Source organism: Haematobia irritans, chromosome 2, assembly GCF_050003625.1.
Source record: "Haematobia irritans isolate KBUSLIRL chromosome 2, ASM5000362v1, whole genome shotgun sequence".
Classification (NCBI taxonomy): Eukaryota; Metazoa; Arthropoda; class Insecta; order Diptera; family Muscidae; genus Haematobia; species Haematobia irritans.
The window spans coordinates 29,560,697-29,576,861 of NC_134398.1; the positions used below are offsets into that span (position 1 = coordinate 29,560,697).

At 25.4% G+C, this 16,165-nt stretch overlaps 1 protein-coding gene across 3 annotated transcripts in view; it reads left to right on the plus strand.

Annotated features, from left to right (window-relative positions):
• tai (basic helix-loop-helix family member taiman) overlaps positions 1-14,660 on the plus strand; it is a 421,428-nt gene extending 406,768 nt beyond the window's left edge. The window contains exons 12-13 of one of the 3 annotated variants that reach the window (XM_075293685.1): positions 10,836-11,288; positions 13,755-14,660. In XM_075293685.1, coding sequence (XP_075149800.1) covers positions 10,836-11,288; positions 13,755-13,786 — 485 coding nt within the window. In that variant the 3' untranslated portion in view covers positions 13,787-14,660. Of the gene's footprint in view, positions 1-4,214; positions 4,899-10,835; positions 11,289-13,754 lie in introns of those variants that run through there. The other 2 variants (XM_075293683.1, XM_075293684.1) reach the window with 2 other exon arrangements.
• The last annotated feature ends 1,505 nt before the right edge of the window (positions 14,661-16,165 follow it).

Sequence of the window (16,165 nt, forward strand, 5' to 3'; positions counted from 1 at the left end):
TTTTGTCAAAATTTTATTTCTATAGAAAATTTTGTCAAAATTTTATTTCTTTAGAAAATTTTGTCAAAATTTTATTTCTATAGAAAATTTTGTCAAAATTTTATTTCTATAGAAAATTTTGTCAAAATTTTATTTCCATAGAAAATTTTGTCAAAATTTTATTTCCATAGAAACTATTGTCAAAATTTTATTTCCAAGGAAAACGTTGTCAAAATTGTATTTCTATAGAAAATTTTATCAAAATTCTATTTCTATAGAAAATTTTATCAAAAGTCTATTTCTATAGAAAATATTGTCAAAATTTTATTTCTATAGAAATTTTTGTTAAAATTTTATTTCTATAGAAAATTTTGTAAAAATTTTATTTCTATAGAAAATTTTGTCTAAATTTTATTTCCATAGAAAATTTTATTTCTTAGATAATTTTGTCCAAATTTTATTTCTCTAGATAATTTTGTCAAAATTTTATTTCTATAGGAAATTTTGTCAAAATTTTATTTCTATAGAAAATTTTGTCAACATTTGTGTTCTATAGAAAATTTTGTTAAAATTTTATTTCCATCGAAACTATTGTCAAAATTTTATTTCTAAGGAAAATGTTGTCAAAATTTTATTTCTATAGAAAATTTTATCAAATTTCTATTTCTATAGAAAATTTTATCAAAATTTTATTTCTATCGAAAATATAGTCAAAATTTTATTTCCATAGAAATTTTTGTTAAAATTTTATTTCTATAGAAAATTTTGTCAAAATTTTATTTCTATAGAAAATTTTGTCTGAATTTTATTTCTATAGAAGATTTTATTATTCTATTATATTATTTTTGATAAAATTTACTATAGAAATAAAATTTTATCAAAATTTTATTTCCATAGAAACTACTTTCAAATTATATTTCTACAGAAAATTTTGTCAAAATTTTATTTCTATAGAAAATTTTGTCAAAATTTTATTTCTATAGAAAATTTTATCAAAATTTTATTTGTTTAGAAATTTTGTCAACATTTTATTTCCATAGAAACTATTGTAAAAATTTTATTTCTATAAAAAATTTTGTCCAAATTTTATTTCTATAGAAAATTTTCTCAAAATTGTATTTCTATAGAAAATTTTGTCCAAATTTTATTTCTATAGAAAGTTTTGCCAACATTTTATTTCTATAGAATTTTTTTCCAAATTTTATTTCTATAGAAAATTTTGTCAAAATTTTATTTCTATAGAAAATGTTGTCAAAGTTTTATTTGTATCCAATGTGTAAACGTTCAGCTCATCTCTTTGGCAGGTAAACCCGATCATTTAGTATATTCACAAACTGCTCAGTTTTAATATGGCTTCTCATCGGAAAAAACCAAATTCGATAACTGGCCACTTTCGTGCAAGTGAATCAACTCCTTGGGAGCCAACGTGGTGCAAAGGTTAGTGGGTTCGATTCCTGCTTCGACCGAACACCAAAAAGTTTTTCAGCCGTGGATTATCCCACCTCAGTAATGCTGGTGAGGTTTTCTGAAGGTTTCAAAGCTTCTCTAAGTGGTTTCACTGCAATGTGGAACGCCGTTCGGACTCGGCTATAGAAAGGAGGTCCCTTGTCATTGAGTCATGGAATTCACCAATGTGGTATCACAATGGACTGAATAGTCTAAGTGAGCCTGATACATCGGGCTGCCATCTAACCTAACCTAACTCCTTGGCTCTTTCCAGTCTTACTTTTTTTGTGTATCGGTGAGCTATTGGACCTTTTGGAACATCAAAGGCTTTAATTCAAGCTCATGTGTTGCATACGTCCTTGTAAGATGTTCAGGTCACGCGCAAGGTTCCTAGCAATGCGACGTGAATTTCGATCAAACCGGGCCCCCACATTTTGTACCATTTCTTGTGTTGTTACTGTTTTTTTTTCGTTCACTTTGTGGACACGATGCAACACTACCAGTATTACGACAGCATGAGCAATGGTATTTCTTCACATTTAAATGCTGAAAAGCTCTAACCATAGATACTTGTGGTTTCCCAGGCCAAATATAAATCAATCACTATCACATTGGAAGTACACCCAAGACTGCCACAGTATGTAGATTTCTACCAAAAATGCTAAATTTTTTACTGTTTGGTAGATTGGTAGAATTCTTGATGTTTTGATAGATTTTGCAAAATATTCCTCTCCAACAAAATTTTCATAAATTTTTTATAAAAATAAAATATTGACAAAATTTTCTCTAGAAATAAAATTTTGACAAAATTTTCAATAGAAATAACATGTTGACAAAATTTTCTATAGAAATAAAATTTTGACAAAATTTTCAATAGAAATAAAAGTTTGACAAAGTTTTCAATAGAAATAAAATTTTGACAAAATTTTCTAAAGAAATAAAATTTTGACAACATTTCTATAGAAATAAAATTTTGATACAATTTTCTATAGAAATAAAATTTTAACAAAATTTTCTATAGAAATAAAATTTTGACAAAATTTTCTATAGAAATAAAATTTTGACAACATTTTCTATAGAAATAAAATTTTGACAACATTTTCTATAGAAATCAAATTATGAAAAAAATTTTTCTATAGAAATAAAATTTTGACAACATTTTCTATAGAATTAAAATTTTGACAAAATTTTCTATAGAAATAAAATTTTGACAAAATTTTCTATAGAAATGAAATTGTGACAAAATTTTTCTATAGAACTAAAATTGTTACAAAATTTTCTATAGAAATAAAATTTTTAAAAAATTTTCTATAGAACAAAAATTTGTAAGAGGAAATTTCCCAAATGTTTTCTCCATAAGGAGTTAGCATAAAGGGGCCAAAATTGAGTCATCTCTCCCAGCCAGATCTATACTAAAGCTGTGGAAAGGTTCATTCGCCCGAACCGAAACATGTACAACCCGGCCGGGAATAGATTTGTATCTGGCGTTTTCTTTTCAATGGCTCTATTGACCATGTTCCTTAATCTATATCTGTCCATAAAGCTCGAAAAATAATTGTATAATTAGATAAAAATTTTGTTCATTCCTCCTTCTAATAAAAATGATTTTTTTCTATGACAAAATTTTCTATAGAAATAAAATTTTTACAACATTTTCTATAGAAATAAAATTTTGACAACATTTTCTATAGAAATAAAATTTTATCAAAATTTTCTATAGAAATAACATTTTGAGAAAATTTTCTATAGAAATAAAATTGTGACAAAATTTTCTATAGAACAAAAATTTTGTTCATTCCTCCTTCTAATAAAAATGAATCATTCTACAATTTTCTATGACAAAATTTTCTATAGAAATAAACTTTTGACAAAATTTTCTGTAGAAATAGAATTTTGACAAAATTTTCTATAGAACTAAAATTTTGTCAAAATTTTCTATAGAACTAAAATTTTGTCAAAATTGTCTATAAAAATAAAATTTTGATAAAATTTTTAAAAAAATTTCTATAGAAATAAAATGTTAACAAAATTTTTTATAGAAATAACATTTGGACACAATTTTCTATAGAAATAAAATTTTGACAAAATTTTCCATAGAAATAAAATTTTGATATTTTTTTTTTTAAATAAAGTTTTGACAAAATTTTCTATAGAAATAAAATTTTGACAAAATTTTCTATAGAAATAAAATTTTGACAATATTTTCTATAGAAATAAAATTTTGACAAAATTTTTTGTAGAAATAGAATTTTGACAAAATTTTCTATAGAACTATAATTTTGTCAAAATTGTCTATAGAACTAAAATTTTCTATAGAAATAAAATGTTGACAAAATTTTTTATAGAAATAAAATTGTGACAAAATTTTCTATAGAAATAAATTTTTGACAATTTTTTCTATAGAAATAAAATTTAGATACAATTTTCTATAGAAATTAAATTTTGAAAAAATTTTCTATAGAACAAAAATTTTGTTCATTCCTCCTTCTAATAAAAATGAATCATTCTACAATTTTCTATGACAAAATTGTCTATAGAAATTAAATTTTGAAAAAATTTTCTATAGAAATATTTTTGTTTTCATTCCTCTTCTAATAAAAATGAATCATTCTACAATTTTCTATGATTGGCAAATTTAACCTAGATAAGATGATGGTATACCAATAATATTCTCAACTAGTATATATGATTTAAACAAGAAAATTTCAATACACTTTTATTTTTATTTACATAAAATAAACGAGAAATTTTTCTTAAACCATACGAAACAAAAATTCCAAACAATTTAGGATCACCACGATCATTTGGTAATCTAAACTCCAGCCATCATAGTAACAATACAAGCAATACTAGCAATAATAATAATCACCCTCCAACACAAACTCAACAACATCATCACCACCAATCGAGCCATCATCAACATCATCATCACCATCATCAGCAACATCTCTCACATAGTGCTGCTTCTATTGGTCGAGGCCATGATAATACTAGTGGGTCAAATATAGGTATCTTAAATGGTTTGGGTCCTAGCTGTGGAGCCGTCTCGGGAAGTCATTCCAATATGAATGGTTTTTCAAATGGTGTAAGTGGTGGTGGTGGTGTTAACGGTATTGCTGGCGGCAGCAGCAGTGGCATGCTGTTCAATAATATCCATCAAACGTCTACTAACAATCATCAAAACACTCAGTCCGGATCGCATGCAACGTCGTCAACGGCAACGGCAACGTTATCATCATCATTGTCATCATCATTATTATCAACATCATGCTCATTGTCAACGAATTCAACAAATATGGTGACAGCAAATGATTTTTATGGTCGCAATAACCAGACGATCGGTAAGAGGAGAGATCACAAATCGTCTGTAATCTAATATTTCGTACTACCACCGCACCTCAGCTACTACATGTACACACTATCCCTGATCCAAAAATGTACCCCCTTCCTCGCCCAAGAGAATTCGACAAAAAATAATACCCAGAAAAAATTTTGGTTCCTTATTTTTGGAAAACGTATATAGCGCAATTTTTTTCAGATATTTTCAGAAAATCTTGTATATATACAACTAAATGTAAATTCCCACAAAAATTTATTATACTTCCCCAAATCCATTTTATTTATCATAATTTTAAGTCAACGATTTATAGAATTTTCTATAGAAACCCGGTTATTTTGTATGATAGAGAATTAAGTGTTAATGTGTTAATTTTTTAAAATTTAATATATATATATATATATATATATATATATATATATATATATATATATATATATATATATATATATATATATATATATATATATATATATATATATATATATATATATATATATATATATATATATATATATATATATATATATATATATATATATATATATTATTTGTTGTCGTTTTGTCTAGTCTTACGGTATGGCCACACTGGGTAAATATTTGACAGAAATGGGTTAAATTAGAATGATCAAAAAGTTTCTCGGCTTCAAAAATCCGAATTATTTTCCTAAATCGTTGGACCGTACTTTTAAAACAAATATCCACCGGGCTGTCCCCAAATATCATAAAAACGTGTAGTTTGGAAGGAAAAATCTAATTTTATTCTAAAAAAATCAACGTAAAATATAATTTAATAAAATATGAACATGTATTTTTTTTAAATTCATATGTACTTTGCATTTATTTGTTTTTGTTTTCTATAGGATTTTTTTTATAAATAGCTAAACATGTCCCTTTCATGATCTTTCTAAATTTATTAAAAATTATTCCCGCATAGGGAAGTCTCCTTCCTTGTACAGGTAATTTAATCTATGGAACCACCTAATTTTTAAGTAAATCAGTTCAGTTATGTTAATTAAAAATAAAAATATTAGTAAGTGTTTTAGCCAATTTGAACCCCCCCCCCCCCTCACTCACAACACTACCGGACAAAATTCAAGATAATCGGAAAAATGAAGTGATTTAAAAAATATCTACCACGGACCCTCTACCCGCCAAACTACCAGAAAACTCTTTTTCATTGAGAATTTCAATGGATCGATGTTTTAATACTTTTTTAACGATACGATTTCTTAATGGTCCATAGGCACGGTTGCCACAGTTGGTAGAATTTTACCACAAATGGTAGATTGTTAGTTTGGTAGAATAGATTTAAAAAAAAAAAAAACAAAAAACAAAATACTTCTCCAACTAAGAGAAACTTCAATTTTCTACAGAAATAAAATTTGTGACAAAATTTTCCATAGAAATAAAATTTTGACAACATTTTATATACAAATAAAATTTTGACAAATAATCTATAAAAATAAATAATTTTGACAATATATTCCATAAAAACAAAATTGTGACAAAATTTTCTATAGAACTAACATTTTGACAAATTTTTATATAGAAATAAAATTTCGACAAAGTCTTCTATAGAAATAAAATTTTTAAAAAATTTTGTACAAAAATAAAATTTTGACAACATTTTCCATAAATATACAATTTTAACAAAATTTTCTATAGAAAAACATTTTTTGACGTTTTCTATAGAAATAAAATTTTGACAAAATATTCCATAAAAATAAAATTTTGACAAATTTTTCTATAGAAATAAAATTTTGACAAAATATTCCATAAAAATAAAATTTTGACAAAGTCTTTTATAGAAATCAAATTTTGACAACATTTTCCATACAAATACAATTTTAACAAAATTTTCAATAGAAATAAAATTATGACAAAATTTTCTATAGAAATAAAATTTTGACAAATAATCTATAAAAATTAAATTTTGACGAAATTTCCTTAGAAATAACATTTTGACAACATTTTCTATACAAATAAAATTTTGACAACATTTTCTATAGAAATAAAACTTTTATAACAATTTTTTATAAAAAAAAAATTTTTTTGACAAAATTTTCTATAGAAATAAAACTTTGACAAAATATTCCATAAAAAGAAAATTTTGACAACATTTTCTATAGAACTAACATTTTGACAAATTTTTCTATAGAAATAAAATTTTGACAAAATATTCCATAAAAAAAATTTTCTATAGAAATAAAATTTTGACATTTTCTAAAGAAATAAAATTTTGACAAATAATCTATAAAAATTAAATTTTGACAAAATTTTCTATAGAAATAAAATTTTGACAAATTTTTCTATAGAAATAAAATTTTGACAACATTTTCCATAAATATACAATTTTAACAAAATTTTCTATAGAAAAACATTTTTTGACGTTTTCTATAGAAATAAAATTTTGACAAAATATTCCATAAAAATAAAATTTTGACAAATTTTTCTATAGAAATAAAATTTTGACAAAATATTCCATAAAAAAAAATTTGACAAAATTTTCTATAGAAATAAAATTTTGACATTTTCTAAAGAAATAAAATTTTAACAAATAATCTATAAAAATTAAATTTTGACAAAATTTTCTATAGAAATAAAATTTTGACAAATTTTTCTATAGAAATAAAATTTTTACAACATTTTCCATAAATATACAATTTTAACAAAATTTTCTATAGAAAAACATTTTTTGACGTTTTCTATAGGAATAAAATTTTGACAAAATTTTCTATAGAAATAAAATTTTGACAAAATTTTCTATAGAAATAAACTTTTGACAAAATTTTCCATAGAAATAAAATTTTGACAAAATTTTCCATAGAAGTAAAATTTTGACAAAATTTTCTATGGATATAAAATTTTGACAAAGTCTTCTATAGAAATAAAATTTTTAAAAAATTTTGTACAAAAATAAAATTTTGACAACATTTTCCATAAATATACAATTTTAACAAAATTTTCTATAGAAAAAAATTTTTGATGTTTTCTATAGAAATAAAATTTTGACAAAATATTCCATAGAAATAAAATTTTGACAAATTTTTCTATAGAAATAAAATTTTGACAAAGTTTTCTATAGAAATAAAATTTTTACAAAGTTTTCTATAGAAATAAAATTTTTACAAAGTTTTCTATAGAAATAAAATTTTGACAACATTTGTTTGCTATAGAAATAAAATTGTGACAAAATTTTCTGTAGAAATAAAATTTTTATAAAAATTGTCTACAAAAATAATATTTTGACAAAATTTTCTATAGAAATAAAATTTTTATAAAAATTGTCTACAAAAATAAAATTTTGACAAAATTTTCTATAGAAATAAAATTTTGACAAAGTCTTCTATAGAAATAAAATTTTTAAAAAATTTTGTACAAATAAAAATTTTGACAACATTTTCCATAAATATACAATTTTAACAAAATTTTCTATAAAAAAACATTTTTGGACGTTTTCTATAGAAATGAAATTTTGACAAAATATTCCATAGAAATAAAATTTTGACAAATTTTTCTATAGAAATAAGATTTTGACAAAGTCTTCTATAGAAATAAAATTTTGACAACATTTTCCATACAAATAAAATTTTAACAAAATTTTCTATAGAAATAAAATTTTCACAAAATTTTCTATAAAAATAAAAGTTTGACAAAATTTCCTATAGAAATAAAATTTTGACAAAATTTTCTATACAAATAAAATTTTGACAGAATTTTCTATAAAAATAAAAATTTGACAAAATTTTCTGTAGAAATAAAATTTTGACAAAATTTTCTAGAAAAGAAAAATGTTACAAAATATTCTATAGAAAAAAAATTTCACAAAATTTTCTATAGAAATAAAATTTGGACAAAATTTTCTAAAGAAATAAAATTTTGACAAAATGTTCTCTATAGAAATAAAATTGTTATAAAAATTTCCATAGAAATAAAATTATGACAAAATTTTCTATACAAATAAAATTTTGACAAAGTCTTCTATAGAAATAAAATTTTTAAAAAATTTTGTACAAATAAAAATTTTGACAACATTTTCCATAAATATACAATTTTAACAAAATTTTCTATAAAAAAAAAAACATTTTTGGACGTTTTCTATAGAAATGAAATTTTGACAAAATATTCCATAGAAATAAAATTTTGACAAATTTTTCTATAGAAATAAAATTTTGACAAAATTTTCTATATATAGAAATAAAGTTTTGACAAAGTCTTCTATAGAAATAAAATTTTGACAACATTTTCCATACAAATAAAATTTTAACAATATTTTCTATAGAAATAAAATTTTCTATAAAAATAAAAGTTTGACAAAATTTTCTATAGAAATAAAATTATGACAACATTTTCTATAGAAATAAAATTTTGACAAAATTTTCTATAGAAATGAAATTTTGACAAAATGTTCTATAGAAATAAAATTTTCACGTAATTTTCTACAAAAAAAAAATTTTGACACAATTTTCCATAAAAATAAAATGTAGAAATAAAATTTTGGGAAAAACTTTTAAAATAACCACAAACATATGATCGAACACTTCAAAGAAAGATATATTTGGAAGATTTGTGGTAAAATTTTCTTCACATTTTGATAGATTATTTTTGACATGAGTGGCAACCGTGTTCATAAGTCATAATATTTGTGCGATTTGCTATAATTTTGGATTTTGATGTTTTCTTAGAATGCCCGAAAAGTTCATATATATCCCCATGCAAATAGCAAAAATCTGGGACCATGCATCGGTCCTGAAAAATTCTAGTTACTTACAAATAAGTTTTATATTTATATATTATATATTTGGTATTTTTATATATCGACCATTTTGATTTTTAAGGGTCTAGAATCACCCTTGCAATAGAAAATATTTGAAGCTCCGTAACGTATACTATATATACACTAAAAATTATGTTAAACTCTATTGTTAAAAAATTTTTGGAGCATACCTCCTGGTGAGAGACCAGGAGAACTAAGGGCGATTTCGTTTCTACGAAAAATTCTTGCCTTAGAGTTATACTAATTTTTCCCTCATTGTCATTTTTAGGATATTTCCGCCAAACTGATGAAGCGATTCTTTTTTATAAATTTATTTATTTTTTATTTTTTTTTTAGAATTGAAATGGCCATAATAAATAAATGTTGCTTTATGTTAAGATATCCTAAATACGAAAGCTAAGACAAATCGATTTCGCATTTAATTACGAATATGTAAAATTTTTTTATTAGAATCGAAATGGCCATAATAAATGATTTAACGAGCTTTATTGAAAGTAGACTAGTAATTTTCTATCAATATTTCATTGTAGCAAATATGAAATATTCTTCGTTATTATAAATTATGAATGTAGATTAAACTATAAACAAATAGAGTATTTTTAAAAAATATAGCATACTTTTAGGAGGCTAGGGATTTGTGTTGAAGCGGTTTATCATTTTTTTTTGAAATTGTATCTTAGCTAGAATAAATAGATATCCATATTTTTTCTAGAGAATATTGAAGCCTGAAATATCTCTGACTATAAGTCATAAGAAAAATATTGCGACTTTTAATATAGCATACTTATAGGAGGCCAGAAAATGTTTGTTTAAAATTTTTATTGAAATTCTATATTTAAGCTGAGTTCATAAATTATTTCCTTCTAAAGAATATTGAAACATATATTTGTATCTAATTATTTACTTAAAATATTTATAAACCTATTTTGTCCTTTAAATGTATCCTTCAAGCACTATATTCCTAATATAATACATTCATAACTCCTTATTATAAGACTGTACAATAACCCATCAAACCAAAATGTATAAAGTAAACCATCAACATCCATTCCAAGCTACTAGCAAGACCCCAAAAACTACGCAAAATATCAAAAACAAAAAAAATCTATATCCTCCATTTATTTGTGTTATGTGTTGGTAAACCCCATTCATCTTTGTAAATAATAATCGTATAAAATTGTAGGAGATTCCCAACATTTTTTTTAGATTTCCTTAACTACAATTGAAATTTTCAAAATGCCATTTTATATTTTAAATATGTTGTAATTTTTGTTCGTTATTTTACCATTTCAGCTGGTAATCCCGCCTCTTCAGACTATGTTAAACAAGAATTACGAGCTGTGGTTAGCGGTCGTGCTGCTGCTGCGGCAAATTCGGGTGGTGGTAATGGTGTACCAGGTGGTGGTGGTAGTGGCGGCGGCGGCGGCGGCAATGGTCCTGGTGGAGGTGGTAGTGGTGCTGGTATTCCCGGTGGCTTACGTGTATCCACGCCACAAAGTCCTTTGGGACCTCAAACACCACAAGGATCAATGCAGCACGGTACGAACACTACAAATCCTATGGCCATGGCGACAGCCCAACAGCAGCAACAGGGTCAAACACCGAATAGTGCCGGCGGTATGACAAATAGTGGATCAGGAGGTAATAGTGGAGGTAGTGTTGTAGGCCCTAATACAGGCGGAAGTGGAGTTAATTCTATGCTGCATTCTTCACCGGATCCTACCATTGGTTTTAGTTTTGATGCACGTAAGTACTTGTGAATGTTGCGAAGAAGTAAGAGCTAAACGTAAAAAATGCATATATTTAAAATCTAAATTTAGTTTATTTAAGCGTAGTAGTTAAATTAAATAAAGGAGTGTTTTATTAATTAAAAAAAAAAATTAAAAAATTTTAAATTAAATTAAATTTAATTGCATTTTGGATATTAAAATTTTGATATTTTGATTCAAATTTAACAAAATTATTTTTACAATTAATTTTAAGTTGAAATTAATTTAATTTTTTAGTATGTTTACGTTAATATAATTTTAGTTTATTAATTGAATTTAAGTTTAAGTTGAATTTTAGTTTTAATTCTTTCTAAGGTATGTTAGGTTAGGTTAGGTTATGTGGCAGCCCGATGTATCAGGCTCACTTAGACTATTCAGTCCATTGTGATACCACAGTGGTGAACTTCTCTCTTATCACTGAGTGCTGCCCGATTCCATGTTAAGCTCAATGACAAAGGACCTCCTTTTTATAGCCGAGCCCGAACGGCGTTCCACATTCCAGTGAAACCACTAAGAGAAGCTTTAAAACCCTCAGAAATGTCACCAGCATTACTGAGGTGGGATAATCCACCGCTGAAAAACTTTTTGGTCTTCGGTCGTAGCAGGAATCGAACCCACGACCTTGTGTATGCAAGGCGGGCATGCTAACCATTGCACCACGGTGGCTCCCTAAGGTATGTTACTAATCCCTTTTCAGTGACTAGAAGTTTTGGTGTATTTCGAAATCATTTTTATACCCTCCACTATAGGATGGGGGGTATATTAACTTTGTCATTCCATTTGTAACTTTGTCATTCCATTTGTAACACATCGAAATATTGCTTTAAGATCCCATAAAGTATATATATTCTGGGTTGTGGTGAAATTCTGAGTCGATCTAAGTAGGTCCGCCCGTCTGTTGAAATCACGCTAACTTCCGAACGAAACAAGATATCGAGTTGAAACTTGGCACAAGTAGTTGTTATTTATGTAGGTCGAATGGTATTGTACATAGGCCATATCGGTTCACTTTTACGTATAGCCCCCATATAAACGGACCCCCAAATTTGGCTTGCGGGACCTCTAAGAGAAGCAAATTTCATCCGATCCGGCTGAAATTTGGTACATGGTGTTAGTATATGGTCTCTAACAACCATGCAAAAATTGGTCCACATCGGTCCATAATTATATATAGCCCCCATATAAACCGATCCCCCGATTTGGTTTGCGAGGCCTCTAAGAGAAGCAAATTTCATCCGATCCGGCAGAAATTTGGTACATGGTGTTAGTATATGGTCTCTAACAACCATGCACAAATTGGTCCACATCAGTCCATAATTATATATAGCCCCCATATAAACCGATCCCCAGATTTGGCTTGCGGAGCCTCTAAGAGAAGCATATTACATCCGATTTGGTTGAAATGTGGTACATGGTGTTGGTATATCGTCTCTAACAACCATGCAAAAATTGGTCCACATCGGTTCATAAATATATATAGCCCCCATATAAACCGATCATCAGATTTGACCTCCGGAGCCCCTTGTAAGAGCAAAATTCATCCGATTCAGTTGAAATTTGGTACGTGATGTTAGTATATGGTATCCAACAACCATGCACGAATTGGTTCATATCAGTCCATAATTATATATAGCCCCCATATAAACCGATCCCCAGATTTGACCTCCCGTGCCTTTTGGAGAAGAAAAATTCATCCGATCTTGTTGAAATTTGGTACGTGATGGTAGTATATGATATTTAACAACCATGCCAATAGTGGTCCATATCAGTTCATAATCATATATAGGCCCCATATAAACCGATCCCGAGATTTGGTTTTGGAGCCTCTTGGAGGAGCAAATTTCATAGGAGTCAGTTGAAATTTGGTACATTGTGCTAGTATATGGCCGTTAACAACCATTCCTAATTAGGTCACTATCGGTCTATAGTTATATATAGCCCTCAAATAAATCGAATCAAATTCATAATTCTATATAGCCCCCATATTAGCGACCCCCATATTTCAATTCTGGCTCTCTACGTATCGTGCAAAAAGTTCATATTGATTCGTAATTATTTGTAGACTTACCTTTACATAACTTTTTTCTCTAATATATACCACGTATATAAGAAGTTTTAAGATACCACAACTCAAATAATTCGATTGTGGATGACAGTCTTTCGTAGAAGATTCTACGCAATCAATGCTGGAGGGTACATAATATTCGGCCTGGCCGAACTTACGGCCGTATATACTTGTTAAATTTTAATTTCAAAATAAAATTTAGTTGCATTTGGACTATTAAGAAATAACAAATTATTGAAATTATTTACAAAAATGAAATTTATTAATATAATTTAAAATTTTTCTCACTATATTGAATTTAATTTTAATTTTTTTATTTTAATTTTAATACAAATTTTTAAAACGTTAATAATTTAATTATTTAATTTATTGTTGCAGAAGACTTTTTTGGTGGAAGTACTACAAGGTGACCCTAAAATATCTTCCTGCTCTAAGAGGTCTTAGACTACATAAGAAAACTCTAAATTGCCGATAAACGCTAACTGCGAAAAGAAGAAAACCAAACAACAAAATATCCTAAAAAACATCTTTTCAACTTCCTTCCAAAACATAAATAAATGGCCATTTTTGTTGTTGTAAAAACAAAACAAAACAAAATGTTTCCGGAAATTTACACAGCAGCATAGTTATATGAAAACTGATGAAATTACATAGAAATACACACACATACACATACACAACTCACATACAGACATATACTATAACTACTACTACTACTACGTAACATTTAGGTGCAATAGTCTGTTCAGTTTTTTTTTTTTTTTTTTAATATACAAAGTAACAAACATTTATACATAGAACATATACATAGTATATTAAAAAAATACACTCACACACACACACGTATGTAAGAGAAAAAAAAACACAAAACCATTTATAAACAGCGTAAGCATTTATTTAAAATAAATTAAGAAAAATCTATTAGACAAAATACAAATACGAAACAAAGTTTTGACATTAATTAATTACTATTATTATTATTTTAATTTTTTTTTGAAAAAAAAAAGAAAGCGATAAAATATGAAAATTAAAATCCTGCATTTTTTTGATACATGAATTTGACAAATCTATCTACATCCACACACACACACACACACACAAAATGAAATAGCAACAATTGAAGCCTAATGAAGTTAGCGTTAGCGACAAATATAAACCGGAAACGGAATACATTATTAAAAAATACAGGTTACCTGGCAACCTGAGCATCATGAAACATGAACGAATGAAGAAGAATGATTTCTTAAAAAAGAAACAAAAACCTAAATACAAAAAAAAATTAAACAAATGTTAGTAGCAAAAATCGAGTTTAAGGAAAAATTTTTGTAATTAATTTAAATATTATTATTATAAATATACATAATTTTTTTATTTGTTAAACAAAAACAAAACTTTTTCTAAACATGTGTATAGTAAATCTGTAATGATTATTATTATTATTATTTTTTTATTATTTAAGTTTATATGTTTTTTCTTTTCTAATAGTCTTAACTTAAAAGAAGAAAGAAAAAACAAAAAAATTTATATATAAAAGCCGAAATTTATTATTAAACAAATATAAAGTAAAATTTTCTATTAAAAACAAACGTCTATATTTAAGTTTATATAGATTTTAAAGGTAAAAAAAACAAAAACCCAAGAAAAATTAAACACAAGAAATTATAAAATATTTATAATTATATATAAGGCACTAACAAATCCTACAAACGACAACCACAACAACCATAAAACGCCTCCTGTTTCCTAATAACCCTCTTTTTATCATAGCAAAAAACAAAACAACATTTAGAAAATTCCTTATATTTTGTTTGTTAAAAAAAATGAAAACATTTATGTTTTATAATTTTTTTCTCTGTTATAATAACGAAACTTGATGTAGTAAATTTTTAAATCTCTTTAAAGGTGAAATTGAATTAATTACAAATTTTATTAAAAATCTAATGCATAGTTTTTTTTACATATATATATTGTTTGTTTTTAATTATTTGAATAGTTTTCGTTAAAAATATTGTGTTTTTTTTTTATTATATTTAATTATTATCAAATTAAAACTAAAATTGAATTGTAAAAAATAATCAATTAAAAAACTCTTTGATTTTTTTAATTTTATATCAAGACCAAACGATATTTTATTGCTCTGTTGATTTTAATTTTTAAACGACTTTTTCTATACGACTTCAGCTTTATAGTTTTCCTTTTAATATTATTGTCCGTCCATCATCTAAAAAAATTGTTGTTTTTGTTTCAAAACCAAAAACAATGATATTCCAATATGGTCTCACCACACAAAAATTTTTTTCTCATTGAATCACAGAATTAATTGATCCAATTAATTTTTTAATTGAAATGTCTTCAATCACAGAAATGACAGTATCAATTAAAAAATTAATTGAACGTCAATTAAAAATTAATTGAACGTCAATTAAAAAATTGATTGTATGTCAATTAAAAAATTAATTGATCAAATTAAAAAAATAATTGATCCAATTAAAAAATGAATTGATACTATAAATTTTTGTGATTGATTTTTGTTTCAATTAAAAAATTTGTTGAATCATTAAAAATTTTTTTTGTTTCAAAACCAAAAACAATGATATTCCAATATGGTCTCACCACACAAAAATTTTTTTCTCATTGAATCACAGAATTAATTGATCCAATTAATTTTTTAATTGAAATATTTTCAATCACAGAAATGATAGTATCAATTAAAAAATTAATTGAACGTCAATTAAAAAATTAATTGATCCAATTAAAAAATTAATTGAACGTCAATCACAAAAATTAAT